Source organism: Penicillium nucicola, assembly GCF_028828085.1.
Source record: "Penicillium nucicola strain IBT 29836 chromosome Unknown utg000002l, whole genome shotgun sequence".
Classification (NCBI taxonomy): domain Eukaryota; kingdom Fungi; phylum Ascomycota; class Eurotiomycetes; order Eurotiales; family Aspergillaceae; genus Penicillium; species Penicillium nucicola.
In genome coordinates, this window is record NW_026643126.1 from 1,332,986 (window position 1) to 1,345,719 (window position 12,734).

General features: G+C 50.8%; 7 protein-coding genes across 7 annotated transcripts; 3 read left to right on the forward strand and 4 right to left on the reverse strand.

Annotated features, from left to right (window-relative positions):
• Positions 1-342: 342 nt before the first annotated feature.
• N7511_002268 (PHF5 family protein) lies at positions 343-669 on the forward strand (the record flags this gene model as incomplete). Its single annotated transcript, XM_057124693.1, has 1 exon — positions 343-669. The coding sequence occupies one exon, from the start codon at positions 343-345 to the stop codon at positions 667-669; it is 327 nt and encodes a 108-aa protein (XP_056986852.1).
• Positions 670-878: 209 nt separating this feature from the next.
• On the reverse strand, positions 879-2,114 carry N7511_002269 (twinfilin; the record flags this gene model as incomplete). The annotated part of the gene is made up of 4 exons (XM_057124694.1): positions 879-995; positions 1,045-1,296; positions 1,392-2,029; positions 2,096-2,114. 4 exons carry the CDS (start codon positions 2,112-2,114, stop codon positions 879-881), a joined length of 1,026 nt encoding a protein of 341 aa, XP_056986853.1.
• Positions 2,115-2,536: 422 nt separating this feature from the next.
• On the reverse strand, positions 2,537-3,670 carry N7511_002270 (putative succinate:fumarate antiporter (Acr1); the record flags this gene model as incomplete). The annotated part of the gene is made up of 4 exons (XM_057124695.1): positions 2,537-3,150; positions 3,211-3,409; positions 3,466-3,563; positions 3,616-3,670. 4 exons carry the CDS (start codon positions 3,668-3,670, stop codon positions 2,537-2,539), a joined length of 966 nt encoding a protein of 321 aa, XP_056986854.1.
• A 1,488-nt stretch (positions 3,671-5,158) lies between these two features.
• On the forward strand, positions 5,159-6,462 carry N7511_002271 (uncharacterized protein; the record flags this gene model as incomplete). The annotated part of the gene is made up of 2 exons (XM_057124696.1): positions 5,159-5,904; positions 5,976-6,462. 2 exons carry the CDS (start codon positions 5,159-5,161, stop codon positions 6,460-6,462), a joined length of 1,233 nt encoding a protein of 410 aa, XP_056986855.1.
• A 1,585-nt stretch (positions 6,463-8,047) lies between these two features.
• Positions 8,048-9,594, forward strand: N7511_002272 (arylsulfotransferase family protein; the record flags this gene model as incomplete). The annotated part of the gene is made up of 2 exons (XM_057124697.1): positions 8,048-8,854; positions 8,908-9,594. The coding sequence occupies 2 exons, from the start codon at positions 8,048-8,050 to the stop codon at positions 9,592-9,594; spliced, it is 1,494 nt and encodes a 497-aa protein (XP_056986856.1).
• A 416-nt stretch (positions 9,595-10,010) lies between these two features.
• N7511_002273 (uncharacterized protein) lies at positions 10,011-10,571 on the reverse strand (the record flags this gene model as incomplete). The annotated part of the gene is made up of 1 exon (XM_057124698.1): positions 10,011-10,571. One exon carries the CDS (start codon positions 10,569-10,571, stop codon positions 10,011-10,013), a length of 561 nt encoding a protein of 186 aa, XP_056986857.1.
• Positions 10,572-11,122: 551 nt separating this feature from the next.
• pex26 lies at positions 11,123-12,502 on the reverse strand (the record flags this gene model as incomplete). Its single annotated transcript, XM_057124699.1, has 2 exons — positions 11,123-11,999; positions 12,057-12,502. 2 exons carry the CDS (start codon positions 12,500-12,502, stop codon positions 11,123-11,125), a joined length of 1,323 nt encoding a protein of 440 aa, XP_056986858.1.
• Between the last annotated feature and the right edge of the window lie 232 nt (positions 12,503-12,734).

A 12,734-nucleotide genomic window follows, 5' to 3' on the forward strand; every position in this document is an offset into this window, starting at 1 on the left:
GAGTGTTAGCTACCGTACTTCACTGTGTGCGGGTGCGGGTCTGGTATGGGAGGAGAGTAGCCGTACTGTTCGGACATGCTGTCTTGTTAACACCAGCTGTGCCAGCGTAACGCGAAGTTGAAAGTCGAAAGACCAGAATAAGATCGAAACAGATAGACGTTTGCCACAGGCTGGACTTGGTTGTCTGGGGTCACGAAAGAACAGAACGGCTTGGGGGCACGTGCACGGACCACGCCATTCCTACTCGGCTTTTCTTCTCTGAACTTCACCTCTTCCCTTCACTCCTCCTCTTCAGTTGCATTTCAAGCTTGTTCCGACTCACATTCTCGCCCCTACACAACCATGTCTCGCCACCACCCCGATCTCGTTATGTGCCGTAAGCAGCCAGGCATCTCTATCGGCCGCCTGTGTGACAAATGCGACGGCAAATGCCCCGTGTGCGATTCCTACGTGCGCCCCACGACTCTAGTCCGCATCTGCGACGAGTGCTCCTTCGGCAATTACCAGAACAAGTGTGTGGTCTGCGGCGGCGAGGGAATCAGTGATGCCTTCTACTGTTTCGAGTGTACGCGTCTGGAGAAGGACCGCGACGGGTGTCCGAAGATTATTAATCTGGGAAGTTCCAGAACGGACTTGTTCTACCAAAAGAAAAGTTTCCGGAATCAATGATCACACGCTTGTCACTCCCCTGGTCTTGGCTTGGCGGTATGTCCAGGTTGAGGGAGCTCGGCATGAGCTCGGCGGTCTACAATATGAAGCCTAGCGACAACAGTCGACAGACCGACGAATCTACACTACCAAACAAGGCAATTTATCGTGTTGGACTGTCTTGGCCCACTCTGTACTGGTTCATTCGTTCTATCTATACTGTGGCGAATTTACCTGCCAGGGCGACGGGGTCTGGCGAATCCTCGCGCAGAGCCCTGGTTCTGTGGCGGGCTGACTTCCTCTTGCAAACGCTCGCCGGTGATTTCATCAGGACCCGAGGCCTCAATCTGCAAACAGTGAGCATCGAACCGAACCGAACACTTCGGATGCACATACCTTCTTCAAGATCTTGAGTCCTTCCTGCTCAGCCACCGTAATGGCGTTCCTCCGCGAGCTGGCGTGCAGCATGCGCTCCTTGATAGACGATCCAGTCGGGCAAGTGTATACAAAGACCACAACATCAGACCCGGGGTAGTGGTAGAAGGAATAGCGCGGCGACGTCTCAGAGATATGCATGGCGACGTCGTTGGGCTCAACACCGGTCTGGGAACCAGCCAGCGTGATCTTCTCTGTGGGGATATCAACCGTCTTGAGCAAGTTAGCATACCAATCTCACAATCCCTCCACATTGACCCCCCGCATTCCGCGTAACAAGTATGAAATAATAATAATAAAAAACGTACCAGCTGCACCAAACCACCATCCTGTAGATCCCGCAGAGCAGTCTTAGCCTCGTCGTCCACAGGCATAGAGATCTTCATGCCAGCTCCAGACCCAGGACCAAAGGTGCCTCCAATTCCAATATCCCGACCAGGAGTTCCACTCCTAGCCTCAGCCTCAGCCCGACGAACAGCCTCCAGCTCGCGCTCCTTCTCACCCATCATATCCTCACGGCTCACCCCACCAGCACCCTCGCCATCACGCTCCTTCCAGGCCTCAACACTAAGGATCTCCTCTTCCTCAGTAGCAAAGACGTTCGAACCGAACTTCTCCGTGCCAAGTTCACGACTCAGAGTCGACCGCGTCGATGCAAAGAGCGTCTTGGCCCGCACGGGCGCATTGGAAGGAATGTAGGTTAAAGCGATGAGAGTTGCGGTGCCGGTGGCGGTAGGCCGGCGGAGGAGGAGGTAGAGGGGTGTTTTGGGCTGGAGGATTGATTGCAGCTGGGGGAGGGAGGCCAGGAAGGACTCCTTGGTTGGTGTGCCTGGGAATGACAGGGCTGGGAGAGGAGTCAGGCTCTCAGATGTTATGGTTACTGGGAGGCAGAAGGTTGAGGGGTCGGAGTTGAAGCGCGTGAAGGCATCTTGCAGCTCCGAGGAGACTGGGGTGGTTGTTAGTGGTTTTTTCAATTGGGAGTTGTACAGTAGATGTGTGATGTATCATTTACCTGTGATTCCGGACTGCATGGTGATGCTTGTTTTCTCACCTGTAGCCTCGGAGCAGTTGTTTATGGGAGAGAGAGCGGTGAATGAGGAGGGGGGGAAGCCTGTCAGCCAAGTTTACCTCCACAGGGCATCTTCTGTTTCTCCCACTCTACACTTTTGTCATTTATTTTGACTCGATACAATTTCTTTTTGGTGTGGTCTCAGGACTGGATTGAGTCTATGTTCATTTCAGAGCCGTTTGAAGAAAATCTATTCTGCTCCAGGCGCACCAAAAGTGGTATACAAAGAAACTAACGCAAAGCACAGCACAATATATACAGAAAAAGAACAAGAAAAACAGCCGCAACCGGCAAGCAATTGAACAATCCTCAAGACTTCAAGAGGAAACACAACGCCCACCATGGCCAGGTATCACAATGCTTCCAAAACAAAACATTTTAGGTTTATTCCTCGAACGAACCACCAACGAAAGCCCAGTTCGAACCTTCGAGCTTACCCTTGAGGAATTCATACACAGTGAAAGTCACAGCCTGACCAGGAGCGACACGCATGACACGGGGGGTGATACCCTTGTAGAAGGCGCGCGTACCCTCAGTCTTGAACATGTCCTTGGCGATAACCATGATACGAGTAACAGCCGACTGACCGGGCTCAGCACGGGTCTTCTGCAGACGGGTCTTGATGGTATCGATGGGAGCGTTGGAGAAGGGACCGACGGCACCGGAGATCAATCCAATCATGGTGGTCTGGTAGGAGGGCAACTGGCTGTTGCTGTATTCGGGTTGCCAGCGCTGCAGGGCGGCCTTGAGCTCGGTGTAGGCCGTGAAGTTGGCGGCTTGGTTGGTTCCCTGGCGCAGGGCTGTCAGTGAGACACCGCGGTACAGCACGCTCAGGCCTTCTTCCTTGACGACGGTGAAGAGGGCGTGTGGGGCGCTGCGGTACTTGGGAACGTCGAGCGGATCAGCCATGCTGTGGTGTTGTGCCTGCAGACGAATCTTGACGACCTCCATTGGGTTGACAATGGCCACGGCTTCGGTCACACCGGCGGCGAGACCAGCTATTAACATGTTAGCTGCTATTCCACTGCTTTTGTTCGAGATAGGATGTCTTCACGTACCCAGGAAGGTGCCCTTGCTGGTGACCAGACCCGTCTCCTTGTCGGCCAGCATGCCCTTGTATGACTCGTATGAGGTGAAACGGATGGCCATCTTGGGAATAATTCCACCCAGCACGGCTCCCAGACCCTTGTACAGACCCAAAGCGGTTTCCTTGCGCACGATCTGGGCACCGGTGGCCACGAACCCGCGCGGCTTGGCCTATCCCGTCCACATGGTTAGCAATGTTTCATGGTCAATGGGTGTTCCCAACTTACACCGGGTGCTGTGGCTCTCCTTGACAGCTGCATGCGGACCTTGATTGTGTCCAGCGGGTGGCACACGAGGGCTTCCATCATACCGGCACCACCGCCAGCTAACCAAACGTCAATACTTGTCCGCGTTCTCCAGGACGGGGTCTACTCTACCGATCAAGTTGACCGCAGGCGATGTGCGCTTGCCATTGGCGCTTTTTGCAGACATTGTGAAGTTATGGTGTAGTAAAGGAAGCAGGAAGTTTTCCCAGGAAAAGATCCAATTGGGTCTTTAATCTAAGACTCCCGGAATGACGCGAAATCGAGTTTCTTCCGATTGTCGCGAATACCGAAATTGCGGAGAAGCGGAAGTATACAATCCCGGGGAATAAGCGGCGAATGCAAAGGCTTGGATTTGTTTTGCAGATCCTGCCCAAATTATCTCAATAGATGCAATCTCTCGATATCTCTCGAGAGAACCAGATGAGAAAGAGAACAATCGCAAAGATACTTAATCGCCCACGAAACAACTGTTCGGCTATGGTTCACGTCGGATCAAAGTGGCGGCAGAGCCAAACTTTTGTGGGGAGCTATGACGGGGAAGCGGAGGAAGCTGGACGAACGGAAGGATTCGATCTCGGCCAGTATAAGGAAAGAGAAAAAGGAAAAGGAAAGAGTACAGTTTACGAAGATCAGCCGAGGGAGATTCTCTTATAAGTTACTACACATTGGACATCAGGCAAATACCCAGTGTCCCGAGTTCAACAGAGTCGACAATCCCGAGGCCTTCGGGAACAAGGGCGGCTCTATGATTCACCCCCAGATTGATCTGACTTCACATGTTTGTCGTCGTCATAGGAAGGACAAAGTGGCTTGTGATTCTTGACTCTATCTATAGACGCTATCTAAATGTTACTTCTGTAGTCTCCAGATCCCTGTTCGGACCATACCTACCAAGATAGCGACACCCTCACACATTACCCCTACGATATCTGACTAGAACCCAGGAGCCATTAACGCCGGATATACTCAAGAACCTTTCGGGACTTGCAGCTGAGTTCCGAAAATTAAAGTAGCGATTTCCGCACCTTTTGCTGCGGGTGATCTCGGGCCAACGCAATAGATCCCCTCAGCCGAGGTTCAGCGCGGTGTTATAGGAGACAAGTCATGGGACTTGGTGGAAGTCAGATGGTCGGCCAGTTAGTCTTGTTCCTAGTCTTGCGCCTGCTGGGTATTTGTGTCCCTCGAGTCCGGGGTTATAGAGCCCGTCATTAGCCGGTTGAACGTTTTACCCAGAGTTGGTACAGTCGGTTAGAGATGGAGATGATGCGATAGATCTGCGTTCTATTCAGCTATGCAAACCGACATGGGCTGAGTGATGGACACGTATCATACTGCCTTGTAGCCCAAAATGTCATACCCTTGCACTTCACGTATTGGACGTACTGGACGTACTGGCCGTACTGGAGTCCAGACGGCATCAGTCGACCCGAAGATAAAATCGGGCCGATCTCGGCCTACTCGATAGACAGAGTCACGAACTGAACATCAGTGACTTGAATAACTTCAGGGTGAGAATCAGGCGAATCCTTGAAGCGCACTCGGATGAAATCCGATCGCGCAATTCTCAGCGAAACCCACCAAACACCGACTGATCCAAATCCCCCCATCCAAATGCCTCTCACATCGAAGAACTTCACTTATGCCGACATCTAAAATGGACGAGCCGTCCACAGACTCTCCAAACCCTTGGATACTAGCGCTCAAGCGGATCGCCAAACTCCTCCTGCACCAATGGCTCCTGATAGGCATCGGGGTGGTCTGCGTACTGGCCTACTTCTTCCCAAACGTCGCCAAGCACGGCGGGACAATCCGCTCAGAATACAGCATCATGTACGGCGTGATCGCGATCATCTTTTTGATCTCCGGTCTGAGTATTCCGCGCCAGAAACTCTTTTCCCAGTTCCTGAATTGGCGGTTACACCTTGTGGTCCAGGTGATCTCGTTCTTATTCATCCCTGCGCTGGTCTTGGCCGTCGTGCATGTCATTCTGGCTGGGGATCCAACTGGCAAGATTGATCGCGCGGTGTTGGCTGGGTATATCTTTACCGCCTGCATTCCGACGACGATTGCGTCCAATGTGGTGATGACCCGTGCGGCTGGCGGTGACGATGCCGCTGCGCTGGTCGAGGTGTTGATTGCGAATGTTCTGGGTCCGTTTGTGACGGCTGCGTGGACGGTGGTGTTGATCCCGAAGACGGCAGAGTTTGATCTGTGGAGGTTTGGGGGTGGAGGGCTGGGGAGCATGTATAAGGATGTGTTTCAGCAGCTTGGGTTGAGTGTCTTGCTGCCTTTGTTTGTTGGACAGATTGTTCGATGGACTTGGCCGGATCGGACGGCTTGGGTGTTGTTGAAGACCAAGTTGCCCAAGTGGGCGAGTGTCTGTATGCTGCTATTGATCTGGTGAGTTCGTCCGAGAGACTCCTGTTCTCCGTTCCTCTCTTCTCTTTGGAATCGACTGCTAATCTATTCAGGTCGACCTTCTCTTCTTGCTTTGCAACAGGGGCCCTCCAATCCCTCTCCGCCCAAAGCGTGATTTTCGTAGTTCTCTTCAATATCGCCCTCTACATCTTTCTCACCCTAGTCTGCTTCCTCGGCTCAAGACCACCCCGGATTTTGAGCTCTCGGAAATGGTCCGAGCCAATGTTCAAGCGCATGTCTCCCGAAGAAACCATTGCCGTATGTTTCTGCGGGCCAGCCAAGAGCACGGCGCTCGGTATCCCGCTCCTCTATGCTATGTGGAAGCCAATTGACCTATACACGAAATCCAAGACCTCGGTGCCAGTTCTGCTGTATACAACGGAGCAGATCTGTGTTGCGCATTTCTTTGTGCAGCTCTTCCGGAGGTGGCATGCGAGGCTTGCGGAGAAGGAGCATGTCGAGTATGCGGTTGACCCTGAGGCTGGGATGACCGAAGTTGGTCATGAAAATCATATCACGCGTGAGAATACGACTGTTTGATTTCGATTGAGGATTTTGGATCCTATCTATCACGGATTTTTATTAACGACTATACGAGACAAGACTGCATTTTGTATTTATTAGCGAAATCTACTGCTGTTATTAATGCCCGGACTGCACATCGTCCCCTAGAAACGAGTCATATACGACCACCCCAAGGCAAACGGTTTTTACCAACATTGGTAATAACATCAGTGGCACTGCGCGTTAATAGCAACAAGGGTATATGCCCAGATATGGGAAAGCAGAGCGATAGCTATGGCTAAGAGGCTTCTGATAAGTCCTATAAGGAAGCGAAACGCATGAGGATAGGTCTCAGAATGCACTGTAGGGCGGTTTAACAAGACAATCCATCTATTTGACATGGCAGTGGCGTGATTGTGGAGTTTTTGCTGCGTGCTTCAACTTAATCGCAAAGCCAAGTCAAATCATGAGCTTAAATTGGCTACTACATGTATGCATGTATAGCGTCAGAACTTACACTCTACAAGACATTTGAAGCCGACTACGTTCAGGTCCCGATTCTACATCTCAACCTCCTTAGTGGCCTCGAGAAAAGGCCGTTTAAGCGGTTCCTCGCCATTTCGCCCCACCAATTGCCGACACTATGCTTATTGAACGTGGATTTGTATTGGTGATGGCCATTGGGAAAAATCAAGTTCTCAGCAATAGCTATCATATGTTTGCCTTCCAACCCATTTGAACCTGTTTTGCCATCAAGTGTGACAGGCACGAGACATGGATCTCACTCAACAGTATACTTGGCCCCGATTGAATGATCGTGGGCGGGACTGTGGGGACTTGGTTCCTGAGATTCATTCAGGGGTTATTTTTTCCTTGTTTGAGATCTCAAATACAAATCAACAGGATGAGATGGCTTTCAAAACTATGTGGTAGCTCGTATTCCAGTGGAAGTTCGCTCTTTGGAGAGCTTGTATTGGCCATTGCCAGTGTCCACGAGCATCAGACCGAATCTCGCAGATCGGATATTGGGATCTTCTGTGGATCCAGCACGAACTAACGATGTACAGTAAGGCATGAGAGTGGTGGAACTCTGAGGAAGCTATGATAAATGCAACCCTTGGGACTAGTTCTATCAAATCTGACCTTTGTCATTGACTCAATACGGCGATGATCGCATTGCAGTGTCGTTTACTTGGCGACTCATGTGCATTCTCTCATATCTCAATGATATACCTTCAACTACATAGCAAATTCCGCTGAGGACTCAGTGGGCCAGGTTCGTGAGACTCAAGAACCTTTTCGCTAGTTCGGTCGATCTTTGCTGAAGATCTTTCAAAAAAAAAAATGGAGCTTCATCAAGCAGCCTCTTCCGCTCAAGGCTGAAATAGCGGAGAATCAGTTTTGAGCCTACAATACTGTGCTGTACAGTGCAATGGGTCCATCTGGAAGCTCGCAGACCACGTAATGGCCCACGTCGGACATCATCCAGGAAACTTGATCTTTGTACTGTAAATATCCATTGCTTTTTTCTTTTCAATAGTGTCCCCATAAGAGTGTGTCCGCCCTTTCCTGGCTCAGACTCACCTAGTTGGTTATTCTCTTTAAAACCACAGTCCTCAACATGTGGTCTCTACTCTCTACATGCGGGACATTGCTCTTGGCCTCCAGTGCCATTGCAACCAACACATGGTCTTATAGCACATACAAAACTGGAGATTGGCAGCCTACCAAGCTGGAGCTCAACAAGACCGGAGATGTCGCCCCGGGGCAGATCTTCATCAGTGTCCGGACCGCCGACAACGACGCCAGTACTCGTCCAACAATCTACGACAACGATGGGAACGTGGTCTACATCGGGCCTGCGGAGACTACTATGGACTTCAAAGTTCAAAAGCTGTTCGGACAGGACGTTATCACTTTCTGGTCTGGTGATGCCGGGGTGTCTGGTGGTTATGGTTATGGCAAGGTTCATATTCTCGACAACACCTATAATGAGATCTATACCGTGACTCTGCAAGGGGACTTTGTCACTCCTACTGGGGAGAGTCCAGACTCCTATGTTGATGTACACGAGCACATTATCACGGATCGGAACACTATGATTGTCACTGCTGTCAATATGACTGAGCAGGACCTCACTTCTGCTGGAGGATCGGGGACCCAGTGGATGATCGACAGTCAGTTCTATGAAATCGATATTGCAACCAACCAAGTTGTGTTCTCGTGGAGCGCCTTGGACTACCAAGACAAGATCCCGCTCTCGAATTCCCTTCATGCTGTGCAAGCTGTTGTCGCCCAGGATACCCCATGGGATGTCTATCACGTCAACGCCGTCATGGCTACCAACGACGGTTATCTGATCTCTATGCGATTCTTCTCTTCCGCGTTTTACCTGAACAAGGACGGATCCGTCCGTTGGCAACTCTCTGTAAGTTCCGACTAATATCAACAAAAAGCATACTCTAACCTTGTTTTTTCCAGGGCACTGGAACAGGCGACTTCACAGGCGATGACCTCCAATTCTCCTGGCAACACGATATCAGAGTGCACAATGAGACAGAAGACAGCCTCATCCTCAGCATCTTCAACAACGCCAACACCCTCACCGAAGTCGACAGCGAAACAACCGGAATGGCCTACAACGTCGACCTCCGCAATCAAAAGGCCTCCTTGATGTACAACGTCTCCAACCCCTCCGATCCCCTATATGCCAAGACCCAGGGGAGTTTCCAGTTCCTCGGCTCTCCGGAATCCTCCAACATATTCATGGACTACGGCTCCACACCCAATATCCAGGAATATGACAGCAACGGCAACGTCGTCATGTCCGGTCAGTTCGGCGCATATGGACAAGTTGAGACCTACCGTGGATTAAAGTACGAGTGGACTTCTACGACGCCAACTTGGAACCCTGCTGTTGCTATCGACACCACTGCGGCTAATATGACAGACGTCTATATGAGCTGGAACGGTGCTACGGAGTATGACAACTGGGTTGTCTATTCTGTTCCTTCTCTTCAGTCTACCGAGAAAACTAAGCTAGTCTCCAAGAAGAGGACTGGGTTTGAGACTATGGCTCGTCTCGGGAGTGTCAGTGCTAAGTATATCAAGGTTGCTGCTCGTAAGGGCGATACTATCCTTGGTACTTCTGATGCTGTTGCAGTATAGTCTTTGTCTTTCGTTCGACTGAGTGGACACGATGATAGGTTGATTGTTTTATATTCTTAAAGAGATATCCCATATGTAATGTTTGATATTTGCATTTTTTTTTTACACTGGCTCCTGGATCGGTTACCATACATACTATAGGTGCCCACTCGTCGTTTGTTCTCTCAATTAATGCTTCAAGGGTGTGGGTGTCTTGGCGTTGTTCAGCGCTGTCTATACCGAGATCTTGGCGTATAGAGTGAATCTCAGCAGACAGAGAGAGCCCGTATCCCCCTCCGCCATAGACTAAGCCCAACAAAAACCCAATACCATCCCATCCATACAATACCAATTTGAAAACATAACTTAACATAATACCAAGACATCAATTTACTCCAATTATATACACAACACCGTCCTTCCAGACTATTCTCCGCTCAAGTAGGCTTGAGCGACGGCTTCGCAATATAATACTCGATACAGCCACTAGGCCCAGGCTGAATGAAACCACCACCATAACCATAGAACCCCTCAACCGAAGTCGACCCGTCGCACGACTCAACAAGATCTTTCATGTACTTCGTACAGGGCTCTGTGAAATCGAAAGCCGCTTTCTTCGAACAATCCGACTGGTCTCGCGCATATGCTCCCCAGGCCACAATCCCATCTGGAGACACATAGCCCCGCCAGCCGTCAGTTGGGCTGAGAGTGGTCTGACTGCAGAGGGTGTCAAGTGCCTTGTTCCACTCGTGGGCATCGAAACTCAAGAACCCGCTTCTGTCATTGTGTTCACGGAAACAGAACGGTCTCTGGCCTGATGAGATGGTTGGGTAAGGCCGGTGGTGGGTAATCTGCGTAGGGGATCTTTTGACTAGACCGCCGTGGCTAGCGGCGGTTGTGGATTTGTCATTGCAGATTTGGTTGGTGGTGGCAGCTTCACTGAGGACTGATGAGAAGCCAATGGACAGTACAATGAGGATGAATGTCCGGAGAGACATGATCTTAGGAATAATCGGGGAAGAAAAGACTCGGTGGTTTAGATGAGACCTGAGACAAGGCTTGGCATCGGCTTCTTTTTCCCCAGTGATTTCAACGTTCGATGCTGAATTGCATACTTTTCTTTGGATGTCGCGGTTTAATGTTGATGGTTCTTGAAGCCTATCAAAATGACCATCCTTCACATGTCGACTCCTGAAATGCCTACAGACACAGCCTTCTTATTGTGGTTGCCTCGAGTGGGTCGGTGGAAGCCAATCACCAATACGGTGTCCAGAGCTTGTGAAGAAACTAGTTGCGATCATTGCTCGTTCAAAGTAGATGGATCAAATAGAGGCAGCTTGGCCTATGACTATAACATAAAAAGAAAGATAGAGAGATAACCGCATCAAAAGATGTCCTTGGTCTGGTGTATATGCGAGTAGGATACACAGGTATAAAAAAATCACAATTGCAGAACTTGTATGCGACAATGGCTCCTTGATAACCGTAACAGGAACAAGATAGAAATATACATCATACACCATGTACATGACAGAGGTCTGTCAAGGTCTCAAATATAGCTCACCTTGACACCCATCCCGACGGTGCCTTTGACCTTCTGCCAAGCAGAGTCCGTAACCCTTCGTACACGTTCGCGGACATCCTGTCGGCTCATCGCCATGAGGATACCAATCACGAAGAGGAGAGTGCGCACTAAGGACATGGGGTTACCAGACACGGTCTGGATAATATGGCGGAACAGATTGCGCAAAGCAGCTGTTACTGCTTGAGATGGACGGGTCCGGGGTTGAGTCTTGTCGTTCTTCTTGACATTCTTAGACCCGGACGATGACAGCGAGGTCCGTCCTGTGGCCTTCCCATTGGGCGACTTATCGGTGGACCTGCCTCCTTTGCCCTTGGGTGAGCTTTGTGGGCGGCTTTTCTCAATCCCGTAGTCGACTTCGCTGGTATTGCGCTTGTGGCCATTGGATTGTGATCGCGCAGCAGCTGCTGCTGCTTCCTCAGCTTCTCGGCGCTCGTCCTCTCGTTGCCGCTCCAGCTCTTCGTCTTTTGAACGCTGTAGTTCAGCGGCGCGCATCTCGCCTCGTTCCTTCTCTTCTTTCAGACCCTCGAGCGTCTGCAGGAATAGGTCTTTCCGTTCCTCGTCGAGAACTTCGCTCAAGTTGATGAACTCGGTTGCGTATTCCCACTCATCGTTGCGGGGCAGGACATGTAGGGTGAAGAGCTCGATGATCCTCACTCTGGAAGTCAGGTCCTTCGGCGTGTCAGCGCCGCTCGTTGGCATGGGGCGCTGCTGGATATCGTTGGCGGCATCTTGTAGCCGATCTGCAAGGTCAAGATTGGGCTGTCCGTACGAAGAGAGGTACGTCTCAAGGCGCTGTTGGTTCAGGGATTGCGAAGAGGAATGCGTGAGGAGAAGGGTAGCTCTGTGGCTCTGTTAGCTAGTTTTTTCAAGGATATCGGGCTGGAATGTGAAGACTGACAAGTTATAGACGACTTCGGCGTCCACCGAGCCCTCCCGGTTTTGGTACCCGACCTCCACGACAGTCGCCCATATTCCGCCTTCTCTCACTTGCGATGCAATGCCTTTCCATTCTTTCTGTCCAAATTGCTTCTTTCCTTCTTCGGCGCCAAGGTCGACGATTGCGCTGAGGAGGGTGATGTAGAGGTTCCACACCTTGATCCTCCACGTGCCAGCGGCTGTGGCGATCGGCGCGACCGGTGTTGACAAGTCGCTATTTGTGTGTTGGTCTTCTTGTAGCGCTGAGGGTGTGATAATAGGCTGTAGACTTGCTAAAGCTTCGGGTAGTCGACGTGTGAGGTAGAGCTGGGAGGCCTTCTTGTATGTCTTGGAGCACAGCTTTGTGGGGGAGGCCGAGGACGGGGAGCGGGCTTGGTTATGAGACGACATTGGGGATCCGTTAGCCATTGTGAGGCCAAAAGATCATAAAATAGTATTGGAAATCAAGTCCAAATGACAATCAAGAGTGTGAAAGCAAGCGTAATTGAAGAAGACAACGTGAAACGAGTTGGGGCCGATTGCGATCGGCTGTCGTTTTCCCTCGGCTCAAGCCAAGTCCGGGGGGGTCACGGGATCAGCCGGTTCGATCTATAAGAAAATCGTTATAGCAAAAACATCACGATATTCCGAATAGCTTCAG